The sequence below is a fragment of the Colossoma macropomum genome, unplaced genomic scaffold (genome assembly GCF_904425465.1).
Source record: "Colossoma macropomum unplaced genomic scaffold, Colossoma_macropomum, whole genome shotgun sequence".
Taxonomy (NCBI): Eukaryota; Metazoa; Chordata; class Actinopteri; order Characiformes; family Serrasalmidae; genus Colossoma; species Colossoma macropomum.
Window position 1 is genome coordinate 833190 of NW_023494791.1, and position 16182 is coordinate 849371.

The following is a 16182-nucleotide window of genomic DNA, read 5'->3' on the forward strand; positions in this document are numbered from 1 at the left end:
AGAACTCTACTGTGCCTAAGGGAAACGGTCACGCGTCTGATCAACTGGACTCGGACGCAAGAGATCTGATGGTTGGGACGTGCAGTCATGCGCACGTTACACAAACACGCTCACACAAATATATACATACGTTTAAACAGAGCTACCACGGCTGCCGTTTTTTGCATAGGTTGTAAACAGACAGGAAAAGGAAATCGCTGCTGAGATCAGTTTCAGTTTGCGCACAAAACACTGACAAAGAACAGGAAGAGAAAACACCAGTGGGAGAGAAAGAGGCAGGTTCATGTGACCATAATGTGGAATTCTTCCCTTAAAAGGGGAACTCCATCATTTTTTTTCAAATTTCCTGCATGATTAAGTGGTTAAGATGCAAACAGAGTGGTTCAGAGTGGTTCAGAGTGGTTTGGTGTGAAACGCTCCGTTCTAGATAAACTTACTGAGTCAGAATTGGTGATAGGAACCAGACGTCCACCTCTAAAAGCTCCCTCACAGAAAGTTCCTACATGAAATGGTTATGAATTCACTGCCTGATGACTGAGACACTGTTTTACAGTAGTTTTGAGAAGATTCTGATTGTAAAACATATTTTTAAATGGTCGGGTTGATACATGCAGGGCGCTGTGAGGCAAAATAGTCCCCAAAGAAAACTTATTATTTCAGATTTTCCACTATTTCCCATCATCAACATTCCATATAAACTCAGAAGACTCGTGTAGGTTCACTGGTGGTTCTGGATAGTAAATAAAATGTCTATATTTGTGTTGTAGTCATGGCGACCCCTGGTTCCTATCACCACCACTCTGAATGACCTTGTTTACATCTCAATGCAGAAATTTTGAGAAATTGGTGGAATTCCCCTTTAAGGTAACAGGCTCTATGTTAAACCAGTTTCCCAATTTTAACTGACAGTCCAGGAACTCCATGTCTTCTTCAGTGTCTTCTTGATGTCTGAGACGAAGAAACTGATCAGAGACGAGCTTTATAGCCAACAAGGAATCCCAAAAAAAAAAGCCATCGATTCACAGCACTGATTCCTAAAACACCGGCACACTGGCGGGGGAACCAAAGCAGAACATCCTCGTATCTGAACGACGAAAATGAACAGCGCCAACAGGAATGAAGTCTGATGATAATTATTGCATCTCTCTTTGTATGACAGAAGAAGACAGAGGACACTTGGGCTGAGGTCTACTAAAAAAATGTTTTTGGAGTTTCTCCTTTTCTTCTAGTGCTTAGTAATTCAAAAGTGGGACAAAGGAGTGGTTAGTTCCATGTACGTTTTAGACATGCACTCGTTCTCTCTATCAACACCACAGGTTCACTTGGAAAAAGGAGGACACTGATTTGAAGAGGAAGCATGCAAAGAAGTTACACTGAAGGAAAAAAAAAATTAGAAAAGAAAAACCCTTCCGTTCGGAGAAGCTTGATCCTTGACTTTCAGGGAGGAGGGCCACGTCTGACTTCCCGGAAATGCGCACCTACTTTCAGGACAGGTATGAAAATCTTGCTTGTCTCACACAAAAGGCTTCGTATGGCTTAGTTCTCCTGCGTGAATGGTACTATTGCCGTAGCTTGAGCTGGAGAGATGGGGGGGATTCTCTTAAACGAAAAACAATGGGTCCAACACAAAAGAGGGGAAAATAATAAAGAGTCTCATTGATCAGGAAAAGAGAAAAGGAAGAGGCACGGTCACCGCGACACAGTCCAGGGGTCGGGAGAAGGGGTGAGTGGAGCGCAGAGTCTGCCTCATTTCCGAAGCTTTTCTGTTTTTTTGCTCTTGGCGGTCGCGGCGGCGCGCTTCGACAGGTCCAGGCAGGAGCGGATTCCGGCCAGGTGCAGGAGGGACCCGGCCGCCTCCTTCAGCTCGTCGTCCAGCTCGGGCCTGGCCTCGCACCGCGCCCTCTTGCAGGGAGGGGCGGCCGGGCGGCGGGGGCTCGGCGTGGGCCGCCGAGGGCCGCGCTCCTCCTCCGAGTCCTCGTCGCTGTGGAAGCCCTCGCTGCCCGCCCGCCGGACCTGAGCTGAGTCACCACCGCCGCCACCGCCCTCTTCTAGGGAGGAGAGCGAGGGAGAGGAAGAAGAGGAGGAGGAGGAGGAAGAACGAGAGGAGCAGCGCTGAAAGGAGGAGCTGCTGTAGTTGTGGTCCTGCTTGGGGTCGCTGCTCACCAGGACCGAGTCGGGCCGGGACAGATCCATGGGGCCGTCTGGGTCACCTGAAATCGAGAAAGAAAACGAGCGATAATCAGTTTGTGAGACCTACAGGAAATCCAAAACAGGGGTTCAGTCATATGAGGGCTTGCCAGCTAACATTCACTAGCAAGACTGCATTAGTTCTGATGGAATTTGCCGCATTGAGCTATTTGTGTCTCGAACTTTGGATTTGCATCTTCGAAAAGTAGCGCTAAAGTTTTGGCTTTGTTGACCTCTGAAGGGCTGGAGCTTCTTAAACACCAATTTAACCCAACATTAGGTTAAAACTAATCTAATGACGGACCTTTTAACATTTCTTCCCCTCTGGATAAAGTTCTATGCAAAGCTTTGTTTACCCCCAGCCAAATACCATGTTATGTTTATTTTCTAAGTGAAACAGCAGGGATGTCCAATCTTAATCTACTTAATCTACTAACCAGTGCGATTAAACCAGTGGAATCCTGCTTGATTGGAATGAAAACCTGCAGCCACAGCAGCACTTTGAGGATACCTGGACACCCCTGCTCTACAGGGCACTCAAATACACCATTTTTCTTTTCACAAATTCTATTTATTCATTCAACATACTGAAAAAAAAATATATATAAAATGTGCCATAACTTTTGCACAGGCCACATTTTATGCTTTATCTTCCCCCCACCAGGGTGTTAAATTCAGTAAATAAGCAGTAATTATGCGTTAAAACGTGCAGAAGTGTGTCTCTGTAGAGGACATGTTACTAATTTACACCTAGAAAATCAATAAAACCAGTCATTTAAACAGGGGTGCCCAAAGTCTGGCATGCAATGTGCAATGAGTGATTGCATGATATGCAGTCAGTCAGAAGACTGTATTATCTTCACTTTTGTGGTAGGTAAGTTAGCCAGCTTGTTAACTATGCTATGTATGCTATGTTAGCTTCTTGGCTAACTGCAGCTGCCCGCTGCTGCCAACCACACCAGCTATCTACACTTTTTTACTACAAGTATATAATTTATACACCCTTACATAAACTTCCAGCAGCACTGCTGTGTCTGATCCGCTCGCACCATCGCAACACACACTAACACACCACCACCACGTCAGTGTCACTGCAGTGCTGAGAATGATACACCACCCAAATAGTACCTGCTCTGTGAGGGTCCATGGGGGTCCTGACCACTGAAGAACAGGGTAAGAAAGTATGCAGAGAAACAGATGGACTACAGTCTGTAACTGTAGAACTGAAATGGACGATGAGTGTAGATACAAGGAGGTGGACTTAATATTATGGCTAATTTGTGTATATCGCCATAGATTGCAAACTATTTTATTTAAGAACATAATCTTTCCCGAAAATTTCAGAACACAAGTCGACAAACGCGATGACCTCAAAAACACTTCAACCAAGGCCCCTCGATTAAGAGCTCTTCTGATCGCACGCTTGGCTGTGAGAGTGATTAAGCTTCATTAGAGCTCCAGAAGACTACAGTGATACGCTTAATGAGGATAAAGATGCGTGAAGAGAGAGAGCAATGCTGCACTAATTAGGCACAAGTGGTTTAAAGGCTATAGCCTGCATCCAAGATCTTAAAAACATCTGACGAGATTTAAAGGTCCAGTGTAAAATATTGAAAAATATTGTAAGATACTAAACTGTAACTGTATTATAGTTATATGACACATTCAGCAAAGTTTAAACAACATAAATAAGAAAATCTAATAAAACAGGATGAGAACTGTGTGGGTGTGGCCTAATATTCTAACGAGCAGTGTGATTGACAGCCCTCAGTCCAACACTCTCAGCCTGCGAGGCAGAGAAACGGGCTCTACATATACAGGTGGTGCTATAGACCCTGTAGGTTTGGTTTTTCACACCACTGTGTGTATATATATATATATATATATATATATATATATATATATATATATATATATATATATATATATATATCTCAAATAACATTAAATCATTTCTTAAATCATTTCATGCTCTACTAGAACAGATTTAGATGCTTCAATGTTCCAAAAACACATATTTTCCTCATACTGTTCCACTCCATTCACCCTCTGTCTGAAACGCTCTGTTAGAGCTCCTTTGTCTTTAAGCCCCGCCTCCTGATGAGCCCAGTGTGCTCTGATTGGTCAGCTCGCACACTCTGTTCTGATGGGTCAGACTCCAGAGTTGTTCTGCCCCTCCAGGTTCCGCCCCTGTCCTGCAGTCTGCAGACAGACCCTTCTCTCCTGAGCAGCTGTAACTCCGCTGTGGCTGTTTCTCCAGCGGCGCCGGTTCTGCCGGATCTGTTTGATCCAGAGTGGATCCTGAAAGTCCGGCCAGCGTCTCCACACACTATAGCACTGAACACACTCTTCCTCCTCCAGTAGCCGCTGTGCGCTGTGTGAGGGGGCGGAGCTTGCCGGTAGGCGGGCAGTAAGGACTGTGGTATGAGATGATGTCATCCTGTAACAAAGGAAAAGGGCTGGAATTCCAACGAGGCGTTTCAGGCAGCTGAGAAAAGTGGGTTCTGTGGGAGAGAGTGTCTCCCTCTGGAGGGAACGCTGAGCTTTGGGACTCTGCAGAACGTTTACATGCACAAAAAGATACAACACTAAAGGAAAGAGAAGAACTGGAAAAGCATAACAGCTCCCCTTTAAGACTTTTCCGAAGAACTGTACAGATGTATGCAGAAGTTTAAAAAAACTTAAATATGCCATCAAATTGGCATGGCATTGTTCAAATTTTAATGCACCGTTTCTGTTTATTTGTATATTTAGTTTAACATACTGGAAAAAATAAAACAAAAAGATATAAAATGTGCCATAAAGTTTGTACACGAAACAATTCGTTTTATTTTTTCCTAATATGCTACATTCAGCAAATAAACAGTAATTGTGTACTGAAATGTGTGGAAGTGCGTCTCTGTAGAGGATGTGTAACTTATCTTCTCTCAGAAAACCAACAACATGTAACTTGAACAGACTTTTTCAAACACCGGTATTTCACCGCCTCACTAAACTGAGCAGAAATAAGATCATTTCAAACTAGCTTTATAACACTTTCACTTATTTGAAGATGTTCTGTGTTTCTTTCAGAAACACGTTCCTGTTTATCGTTTGGGAATGTGACTGTTATAAACTAGAGCCAGCACGACTGATCTGTAGGTCCTGAGTGCTGCTGTACGCCGTCTCAGATTATGTGCATATCATGTGAGATGGAGGTCATGTGTTTCAAACAATAACTGCATTCTTATGGACAGATGCCTGTAGGGCGAAAGAAACACAGTGCTGCTAAGCTGATTTCACAGAGCTGAGTGCAAAGATTTGTTGGTCACTTGATTTAATCGGACCTTTTTAATCAAAGACGTTTAGAACCAAGCACAAAAACAAGCACCTGTGCACTGGTACCTTATTTACATATCATTTACATCGGAAACACCCCACCTTGCTCTCGTATAACTATAATTGTTCAATATCCGTTTTGAAATCTTTCAAATTTTCGGGAACTCACAATAGTGAGTCTTTAATGCGGAGTATTAATTCTAATTATGTCAAGAAATCTCAGCAAATGTTGTTTTTGAGACCCGAAATCCCCCGGCGGTATTCGGGGGTCCCGTGTTGTCTGTCTGCTACCTCTCTCTCCATAGTGGCGCTGATGCTTCAGTGTCAGTAAATGTCTGTTTTATCAGCTGTTCTTCTGTAGAGTCTCTGTTCTAGTGCGGTTCTGCGCTCTTCCTCACAGTAACTGAGATCTTCCTCGTCTCCTCTTCTGTAGAGTCTCTGTTCTAGTGCGGTTCTGCGCTCTTCCTCACAGTAACTGAGATCGTCCTCGTCTCCTCTTCTGTAGAGTCTCTGTTCTAGTGCGGTTCTGCGCTCTTCCTCACAGTAACTGAGATCTTCCTCATCTCCTCTTCTGTCTTCAGTGTGAGAAATGAGGAACAGTCACTCTTCACTCCAAACTCTTGGGAAACTGGGCGAGTTTTCAGATTTACAGATCTGCTGCAGCTCATTGTAAAGTGTTTCAGAGGAATCCGGGCAGAGTTACAGTTTCTAGGCTATGAAGGACCAACTGGGTGAACCGGTCTGCTACAGCGCCACCCTGAGGCAGAGCAGTGCTGCAGCTCTAGTTAGTTAAGAACACCAGAGACAGAAGCTGATTGTGGGGGAAGCACATAAACAATGACAGCATAGCGTTATAACAAGTTTATTTTCAAGAGCTTAATTAGGGGGTTCCGGACCCTCCAGGACCCCCTGTGTTTTGCAACTTGATTGTAAGTAAAGCTTCAAAGATAACTATAATATTGTTTCCAACAGTTGACTGTTTATCCTCACTGCACTCTTAAGCGAGCAAAGAGAATAATTACAGATTCCTCTCATCCAGCGAAACATCTTTTCCAGCCACGTCCTTTTGGGAGGAGCTACAGATCTTTAGAACAAAAAAAGAGCTTTTTTCCTTTTGCGATAAGGTTACTAAACTCTTCTGAGTACTGTTTATCATTACAGTCTCTCTGTAATATTCCCAGCCTTTGTAAGAACGCAGATGAAATTACTGTGTAATTTTCCATGATTCTCTATAATAAATGTTATATATTGTGTATTGTTTACTGTGTGTCGCTGTTGTCAAAACAAAGTCTCCTATGCCCAAAATGGTAACTTTACAGGAGAAGGAATAAACATACATTTCTTTTAATGCAAGTCAGTGTAACTAGACTTTTTTCCAAGTAATTCTGGGCCGTTTCTTTTGGTCCATTCATCCTGAAATTTACACACAATGTAAAGAGCAACAGGCTTTTTTTTAATTATGTCAGAAACTGAAATATGGGTTTTGTTCTGACAGCAGCGATATGTATTATACTGTGCGCTTATGGTTATTGTGCTACAACACAGTTAAATTACATCTCGATACATCGGATACAATTACCACCAACATGTCGTGTGGCAATTAAAGAATCAATCAATCAATCGATGTAAATGAAGCTCACCATAATTCATACAGATGTTTCAATAATGAGCCAATCAAAGACAAGTATTCAGCCGCTCATGAGCCGACGGTTATTCTCATAGGCGGAGTTTGCGGTTGTACAGGAGGTGCACTGCTCCTCCTACTGGCCAAAGCTTGAATAGCTTTACAGTATTAAAATGACAACGACTGAAAAGAATAAAATATGAATTGATCAAAATGTAGCCTTTCATATTGCGAAGTGATGATTATTTTAATAAAACACTGACTGCGCTCTGTTACTGCAGTATAGGATCTACTGTACTAGATAAGCTGTACTGTAGAGAGATTATTTACTGTAAGTATAAAGCAGCACAAACATCTTTAACCTCTTATTCTCCTGGGTATATTTCGGTTTGTCCATCTAAATTTACATGCCGAAATCGTACGGCAAATTATTCAGTAACTGCACGAAATAAATGTACATATATATATTTTTTTTTTGGTAAAAGCTCCCCTCTAATTAACAGGAAATGTGTTTTATGATCATAAACATATTGCTATATGCTTACAATTTAATGCTTAAAGCCAAAAATCTTAGATGCTCTTTGTATTTTTTTAAAAAAATATATTTTTTTACAGAGCAGATCACTGAAGAGACGCCATCTGAGATCCAGTTTGTAGCTCAGATTTGTGGAAAATGGTCGACTTTCAGTACAAAAAAAAAAATTGTGAGTTCAGCTTCTTTTATTATAAGGGTTCAAAATGACATCACCCATCTTTTTGACTGGAAAGAAGACAGTTACAGCTCTCATACGACCCCCACCTTCTGAATGTAGCTTATGAAATATGAGAGTTATGAAGTAAAGAATGATGAAGTGTGTTTTGGAACCACCAGTGGTTCCAAGGAGTTAAAAAGTTTACATGGAATGTAAAGTTGCAGCGTTTGTGAAAATATCTAGATCCACTTTAGTACAAGAATTGCTGAGCACAGTAATTAGTATATCATTATTGTTTTCTGTTTTTACTGTTAATGCATATATTATGAGGGTTATTAACAATAATTTTGATTAACTGCTAATCAGGCATTTTTCAGGCTGTTAAACTAGTGTGCTCAAATTACGGACTCCTACCAGATGCAAGTTCAATCGTACAGATGTGCCAAAGATGAAACTGATGGATAACAAAACGGTGCTTATTGAATGATCAGATTTGACCGTATGCAGCTTTGATGAATGTGTGAGTGGCAGTGATGGAAGAGGATCAACAAAAGACAGCAAACAAGAACAAAGGCCAGGGGCCGCAGAGAAGAAAAAGGGAAGAAGGTTTCTCTTACACGGGCCGGCGTGGTGACCAGGGGCGGAGTTTAAGAGCATCATAGCAGTGGCAGCGTCAATGTCAGATTCTGGAAAAGGAGAGAACATGCACAGCATTCAGCAATCTGAGCTCTGAGTGAGTGGTATGAGAGGGGAATCGGGGGGCTGGGGTTTCTCAGTTCCCATGCCACCCTTCAGGAAACCTGAATTATTCATTAGCAACCAGATAGAGGAGAGTGAACTGGCTCCGTAGTCAAGGTTACAGAGAGGGGGCACAGACCGAGAGAGCTGTAAGACACCACTGTGTGAGACCACAGTGAAGAGTCTGCTGAGACCCAGGCAGGTCCAAACATTCACTTCTAAAACATGCAGCACGCATGCAGTCATGTGTGTCTACATTACTGGACGCTTAAAGGGGAATTCCACTGATCTCTTCAAAATTTCTGCATAACTGAGTGTGTGAGATGTAAACAGAGTGATTCAGAGTGGTTTGGTGTGAAATGGCCACAAATAATAGCCATTTTATTTACTACCCAAAACCACCAGTGAACCTCCACGTGTCTTTGAGTTTATATGGAATGTTGATGATGGAAAATAGTGGAAAATCCGAAATAATTTTTCTTTCAGGACTATTTTGCACCGTGAATGAAAGTTTAAGACCAAAATATTCTCAAAACTATCATGTGTAGTTTTCAACAGTGTCTCAGTCATCAGGCAGTGAATTCTGTGAGGGAGCTTTTAGAGGTGGACGTCTGGTTCCTATCACCACCACTGTGAACAGTTCTGACTCGGTAAGTTTCTCTAGAACGGAGCGTTTCACACCAAACCACTCTGAACCGCTCTGAACCACTCTGTTTACATCTTAACCACTTAATTATGCAGGAATTCTGGAAAGTCCACCTTAAATGCATTACAGATAGGCTAAAGCAGTGGTCTCCAACCCAGATCCTGGAGATTTACCTTCCTAATTCCACCCACGATCAGCCACACCTACTCTGGACAATTAACATCCCTTATTGGCTGTTAGGTAAGGGGGTGGAGCATATTAGAAACAGGGTGGAACTAAACTCTGCAGCAAAGTAGATCTCCAGGAGCTGGAATCTCAAAGCCTCAGTGAGTTCACTTACGACAGCTGTCAGAATGACCTTATGACCCTCTTAACCTAGGACCACTCTGTGACCGGCTAGTGACCTTCCCTCTGAATTATTCACAAAATGAAAAAAAAGCATCTATTTTTCTATATGTGAGACAGAGCCGGGTAATATGACAAGATTTATTGTTATTATGCTAAATATGTTAAGTTATGTCACAGTAATACTAAACAAACGGCATGTCTGATTATGAACACAGCTTAATTAGTCCTGTTTGGTTAGATTTAGTCTAATATCTTGTGTGAAATCTTGAATAAAAATCATAGTATTCATAGTTTTTGATAGTACACATTATGTAAAAGGGGTAAAAGGGGGCTAACAAAGTATCAGAGAAACAGATGGACTACAGTCTGTAACTGTAGAACTACAAAGTGCACCTATATAGTAAGTGGAGCTGATAAAATGGACAATGAGTGTAGAAACAAGGAGGTGGTCAGACTGTTATGCCTGATGGGTGTATGTATATAATGTTCACAGTGTTTACAAAAAATCAGTAGTGCCCAGGCTTGTTTGTTTTTTTTTTTGTCTTATTAAATGTTAGAAGGATCATCATGACAGCTTCCAAAAGCAATACTTCATTTTGAGTAATTCCTCAAATACACTGTTTAATTTCAACATGTATTCCAAACACTAAGGCACATTAAACACCTTCTTAAATGTATTTGATAAACACTTTAATCATATAGATTTTTTTTATTTCTTTTGTAAAAGAAGAACAGGATATGCGAAGGCAGTGGTGCAGGGCTCCAGAATGACATTTCCCAACCCTCCCAGGACAAAAGATATCGCAAAGGACAATGTTTAGACCCTCTGTGACACTTCAGGGACGACTGTGTGCGTCAACACAACACTTAACGTCTAAAACATACAGTCAGAAATTCATGAATGTGCCATCCATTCACATCCGCCCTAAATTTAGCAACATTTAATCCAGAAACTGTGTTTAATCAATTTTCTCCTGCTAGCACAACGCTAATTTCCATTAGCCTGCCAATGGAAATTCCTCTGTGATATTAGCATCAGGCTAACAACTGTGTCTACTAAAATGTTTTTAGGCATGAACTGTCCCTGCGATTTTACACTCATTAAAGACCCATTCAAACAGCTTCAACATTTGATTTTCCCCAAATCTATACAACCCTTTCATTCATCTATCAGGCATAACATTCTGACCACCTCCTTGTTTCTACGCTCATTGTCCATTTTATCAGCTCCACTTACTATATAGGTGCACTTTGTAGTTCTACAGTTACAGACTGTAGTCCATCTGTTTCTCTGATACTTTGTTAGCCCCCTTTTACCCTGTTCTTCAGTGGTCAGGACCCCCATGGACCCTCACAGAGCAGGTACTATTTGGGTGGTGGATCATTCTCAGCACTGCAGTAACACTGACGTGGTGGTGGTGTGTTAGTGTGGGTTGCGCTGGCGTGAGTGGATCAGACACAGCAGTGCTGCTGGAGTTTTTAAACACTATGTCCACTCACTGTCCACTCTATTAGACACTCCTACCTTGTCAGTCCACCTTGTAGATGTAAAGTCAGAGACGATAGCTCATCTGCTGCTGCACAGTTTGTGTTGGTCATCCTCTAGTCCTTCATCAGTGGTCAGAGGACGCTGCCCACAGGATGCTGTTGGCTGGATATTTTTGGTTGGTGGACTATTCTCAGTCCAGCAGTGATACTGAGGTGTTTAACAACTCCAGCAGCACTGCTGTGTTTGATCCACTCAGACCAGCGCAACACACACTAACGCACCACCATCACGAATGAACAATTAAAGCTTGTAACACACTTTCAAGTAACACTTTGTACGCTTGTGTTTTAGAGCCTGTAATCTGGCTGAATATTGTGCTACTGTTTACAGACTGCAGTCTGGTGCCTGTTGTGTTCAGTGAGTAGCCAATGACATCACACAGCTCTCATCATTTAACCCTTTCAGACCCAAATTATGTCAAAAAGGCACAAAAATAGGATTCTGCTCTATTCTTATTCTAAAGGCAGCCATAAACGATTATAAGTATGAATAACTTTATAATTCATAATATTTTTTATTTATAATATCTTTTCATATCGTTGGCAGCTCAGAGTGCTTTACAAACAGGCGATACAGCTCAACAATAATAGGAGAAATTATGAGTATTTAATTAAATTAATATAACAGACAGATTAAATTAAAAAAGATAAACAATAAAGCTCTGGACTGTAACTGCTCAGAGATTAGATTATGAACAAAATTGGGAAGGGGGGGGGTATATAATCAATAATCCTGATTTTATTTTTGCTGTTCATTTTTAAACATCGCCCAGGCTTGGCTCAAAGTCACACAATGCTACTGTACACTCCAGAAAAGATGTTTCTTAAAGGGTTCTTTAGTGAAGAAACTGGTTTTATACAGAACCTTTTTGAGGAGGGTTCTATATAGCACCCAAAAGGGTTCTTCTATTGTCACAATGTCAAACTAGTAACAATAAAAGAAGCCTTTTGGGTGCTACATGGGACCCTTTCCAAAAAGGTTCTATATAGAACACATATACAACACATTCTTAATCAATCTGAAGAACCATTTCATGATGCAAAGAACCAATTAATCATGCAAAGGGTTCTTTGAGTGTTCATGGTTCAATATAAAACCATTTTCTTTACTAAAGAACCATTGAAGTACCATCTTTCTTAAAAGGGCAGTTCTACCAAAACAAGTTTTGAGAGCACTTTGAGTTCTTGTCCTTGTCTTTCCTGAAAGTTTGGCTGCAAAATATGCTTTCTTTATATATAAGTAGTTTCTTTATATAATTTTAACATTAAATACTTCAAACTCATTTCTTTGAGGATTTAAAACAGAGTAATACTTTAAATCTCAAGTCTGTATGTCTGCATCTTCTCTTAATTTCCTGTTTTTTAATCAGGATCCACCAAGGCTACATTCAAAACAGTCATCACACATTACAGTTTTAGCAGTTCTACAGGGTGAATCAAAAAGATTGATCCGATTTCAAAGCGCCATATTTTTACAACCGTGAGGCGCAGAGGAACCAATCACAATCCAATTGAAAGAGGGGGTCATAGAGTTTCTGACTGTCAGTGGAAGATGGCTCCTTCAGTCTGAGAGGAGATGAGACCCCTGAGCAGAAAGCGTTCTGCGTTCTCCACTTCAATAAGAGTGAATCCGTCAGAACTGTGCAGTGTGATTTTTGTGGGCAGTGAAGCTCCAACAGCTCAGAGCGTTCGGCGTTGGTTCCACAACACTGGATGATCTCCGAAATCGCACTGAAAGAGCCGTGAGTGCAGCGACACCCGACATGCTCAATCCAGTATGGGATGAGTTTGACTATGGCGTTGATGTTGTCTGTACAGCTGGAGGAGGTTCATACTGAGACCTTGTACAATTAAATAATAAACTTTACGCTCATTTAAACCATTTACAGTTTACTGCATTGATCTGTAAAGATTTACAGGTGAAATAAATCATTTTGAAATCAGATGAATCTTTTAGAATCACCCTGCATTTCAAACTTTCCTAATAAACTCATTTAAATAACATAAGCTCCATATGTTCTGCAATCTTTTCCACAATAACCACAAGAATAAGTAAATGGATGTGTTTAATAATGCATGTTATTCCAGCTCTGTGAGCAGTTAATGTGCAGAGCTTTTTCATGCCTGAACCAAAAACACTCTTTACTGTTAATGTGTTAATGTTTAATGGTGTTTATTAGTCACAGAACTGCTAAACTGCTCTAAGAGGAACTTCTGAGCCCTTTATAACTATGCTGTTAAACACTGGTGCACACCTAAGATCACTGTTACGTGCAACAACGGAGCGCACCAGTGACCACAATGTAAACATCATTTAATGTGTTTGATTGATATGTCAACACAATTAAAAGTAATCATTAAAACCATGTTTGATTACCATGATCGCAGAATTTGAATGCACTGGTGGCCTTGACGTTATGACAATGAGTGAGTGTACATGCACTGAATAGTCCGATCATAATCAGATTTCTGCAGTTATCTGATTATTCAAATGGTCATGTAAACACCATACTCCGATCTAGAAATCTGATTAAGGAATCTGATAAAGAGGCTGGATTTTAGCTCAGTAATCAGATTTCTCAGTGCATGTAAACTCTTACTCTGATTTCTATCGGATTTCTCAGTCTGCACATGCGCAAGATCAGACGATGGATGTCGCAAGACGCAGCAAAACACTGCTGGAGCGGCGCTGAAACCAAACATGAAATAAAGGATTAAATATTCTTCATCTTCTAGGTGATGTTTGTTTATATTTTCAGCGATGTTTAAAAAAAGCCGCGGTATGAAGTTTGAGTTTTACGTTACGTTTACATCTCGTCGTCTTCTGTGAGTTTATTGGCTGGTTGTAAAGCAGAAATCTGATTACTGTCTGACTCATGTAGACCCAGAATTTCCCCATTATGTGATTACTCAAGAGCATGTATACATGTTGATCGGATTACTGACAAAATCTGATTTTCTGCAGTTATCGGATTATTGAGTGTATGTAAACACACTCAGTGATGCAGTGTTTAAAAGTGTAAACGTTATCTGTAAAGTGAACAGTTATCTGTAAAGTGAACAGTTATCTGTAAAGGGTCGCTTCTCTGTTTCAGCTCCATTAGCGATTCCAGAGAGCAGCACTTCGAAATAGAAAATGTCACAGCTCAGCTCAGAACATGAAGTAGGACGGCTTTTAGCATTAACATTAGCTCACCAGCTCACCAGCACAACTATCGCCACGCCCCAAACCGCACACTTCACACACTACACTTATCAAATTAATCATTTGAACTAATCAATCATTTAAACTAATCAAATTAATCAATCACCCATTACAGAACTGACTCTCTGTGTTTTTCCTTTCTTTTGTTTCCTTTGCCGAGTTGAACAGCTGCCCATCCTGTGCGTCTGATGCTGCTGCCTCTTCTGCCTTGGTCGGGTTCCGCTGCTGCTGCATGAACTAAACTAATCAAATTAATCATTTGTTCACCTGTTTTCCCCGTTTTTGTACTAACAATGTTTACTATCCGGTGTCGGAGGGGGATGGGTTCTAGTCTTGGTCCCTCTCAAGGTTTCTTCCTGTTTCTCTTAGGGAGTTTTTCCTTGCCACTGTCGCCACTGGCGACGCTCATGGGGGCTCGGACCCGGATTTCTTTCTGTAATGCTGATTTCCTTGTAAAGCTGCTTTGTGACAACACCTGTTGTAAAAAGCGCTATATAAATAAACTTTACTTACTTACTTACAGCTAATGAGTGCACTTGTAATATCTATTTATCTATCTATTTTTATACACTATTTAGTGAGCTAGTATGTGGTTTGGGACGAGGCCTATCTTACTGAGATGAATCTTCTTCATCCAGTGAGCTGACGAGTTTCCTCTTCAGATGCTACAGCAGAGTTTAGAGTGAAAAGCTCCCTCACTTCTGAGGATTCTGTTCTTGAGGCTGCCATTGCGCTGTTTTAACTCCAATAAGCGGTAATGTCAAAACGTTCCTGGTGAACGCGAAAAAGACGCATAATGACGTCCCCAACTAATTGACTATTCAATTAGTTTCCGACTCGTTTGGTCGTCGATTTCAGTTGACTAAGTCGAATAATCGTTGCACCCCTAGTGCAAACATGGCAGAAGCCAGTGACAGCGCTCGGGAGAGTTTTCAGCCTTCTAAGAGTCTGAAGTTTGGTCCTACCGTAGTGCATATTTATAGGTAGCTGTGTACATAAAACTCCTAGAAGGACATTCTGACATCTCCTTAATCTAAAAAGCCTACAAGCATTAAAACTACGAAGCTGGAGTCAGTTTCTAATTCACCAGCTTCTTGTTTGAATTTCCCTGTTCTACCGTAAATAGTGCAGCAGTTACATTCTGCCACCTCAGGCATTGTTATTATGCTGCATCATTTAAGGTGGAATGGGAAAATTCAAATAAGAAGCTGGCAAACATGAAGCTGACTTCAGCCTTGTGTTAAAATAGATAGTTTGATGGTTTAAATATCCTTATCAGAAAATGTTTCCAGCATTAAAAGAATAATTAGGACATTTTAAGAGCCTAAATCAGCTTATCAGAGGGGAAGCAGTAATACTGAGCTCAGTCTGCACTTAATTAACATTAAAAACAACATAAAACGCATGGCCACATGGTGCCACCTTTAATGTTACTGCACATTTGTTATGTTTTTTATAGGTCTACAAATGGTATTGTTTATATTATCAATTTAGTGTTTATGCAAACAAACATGCAAAGTACTGGTAATTTTATTTGTGGCTTTCAATATAAAACTTTAAATGATTTCAGTTAGTGTATCTGTAGTTTTGAACATTGTTTGCACATTTTCTCTCTACACTGAGGCCCAATTTGACCTGCAGCACTGTGTAAAGAGATAATCCGGCCCTAAAGCTGAAAAGCTAAAGTCCAATTTTAGAAATTCTTAACATCTCTTGTGAAAACAGCTTTACTCATGTGGACGAACTGCTTGGAACGGGTTTACCGAAGTCTTAAGTTCACAAAAGTAGTGAAATGTATGAATAAAATACTTGATAAATGTTATCGTCATCACTACTTTCCAAAACCGCTGCAGCAGCTTCAGCAGCTGTAAACTCT

General features: G+C 40.8%; 1 protein-coding gene across 2 annotated transcripts in view; it reads right to left on the minus strand.

Moving 5' to 3' along the window:
• Positions 1-847: 847 nt before the first annotated feature.
• foxn2a (forkhead box N2a) overlaps positions 848-16182 on the minus strand; it is a 65739-nt gene continuing 50404 nt past the window's right edge. For both annotated transcript variants that reach the window (XM_036573614.1, XM_036573613.1), the window contains exons 5-6: positions 8439-8507; positions 848-2210 (exon numbers count right to left, since the gene is read on the minus strand). In XM_036573614.1, the coding sequence (XP_036429507.1) occupies positions 1747-2210; positions 8439-8507 (533 nt within the window). In that variant the 3' untranslated portion in view covers positions 848-1746. The remainder of the gene's footprint in view (positions 2211-8438; positions 8508-16182) is intronic.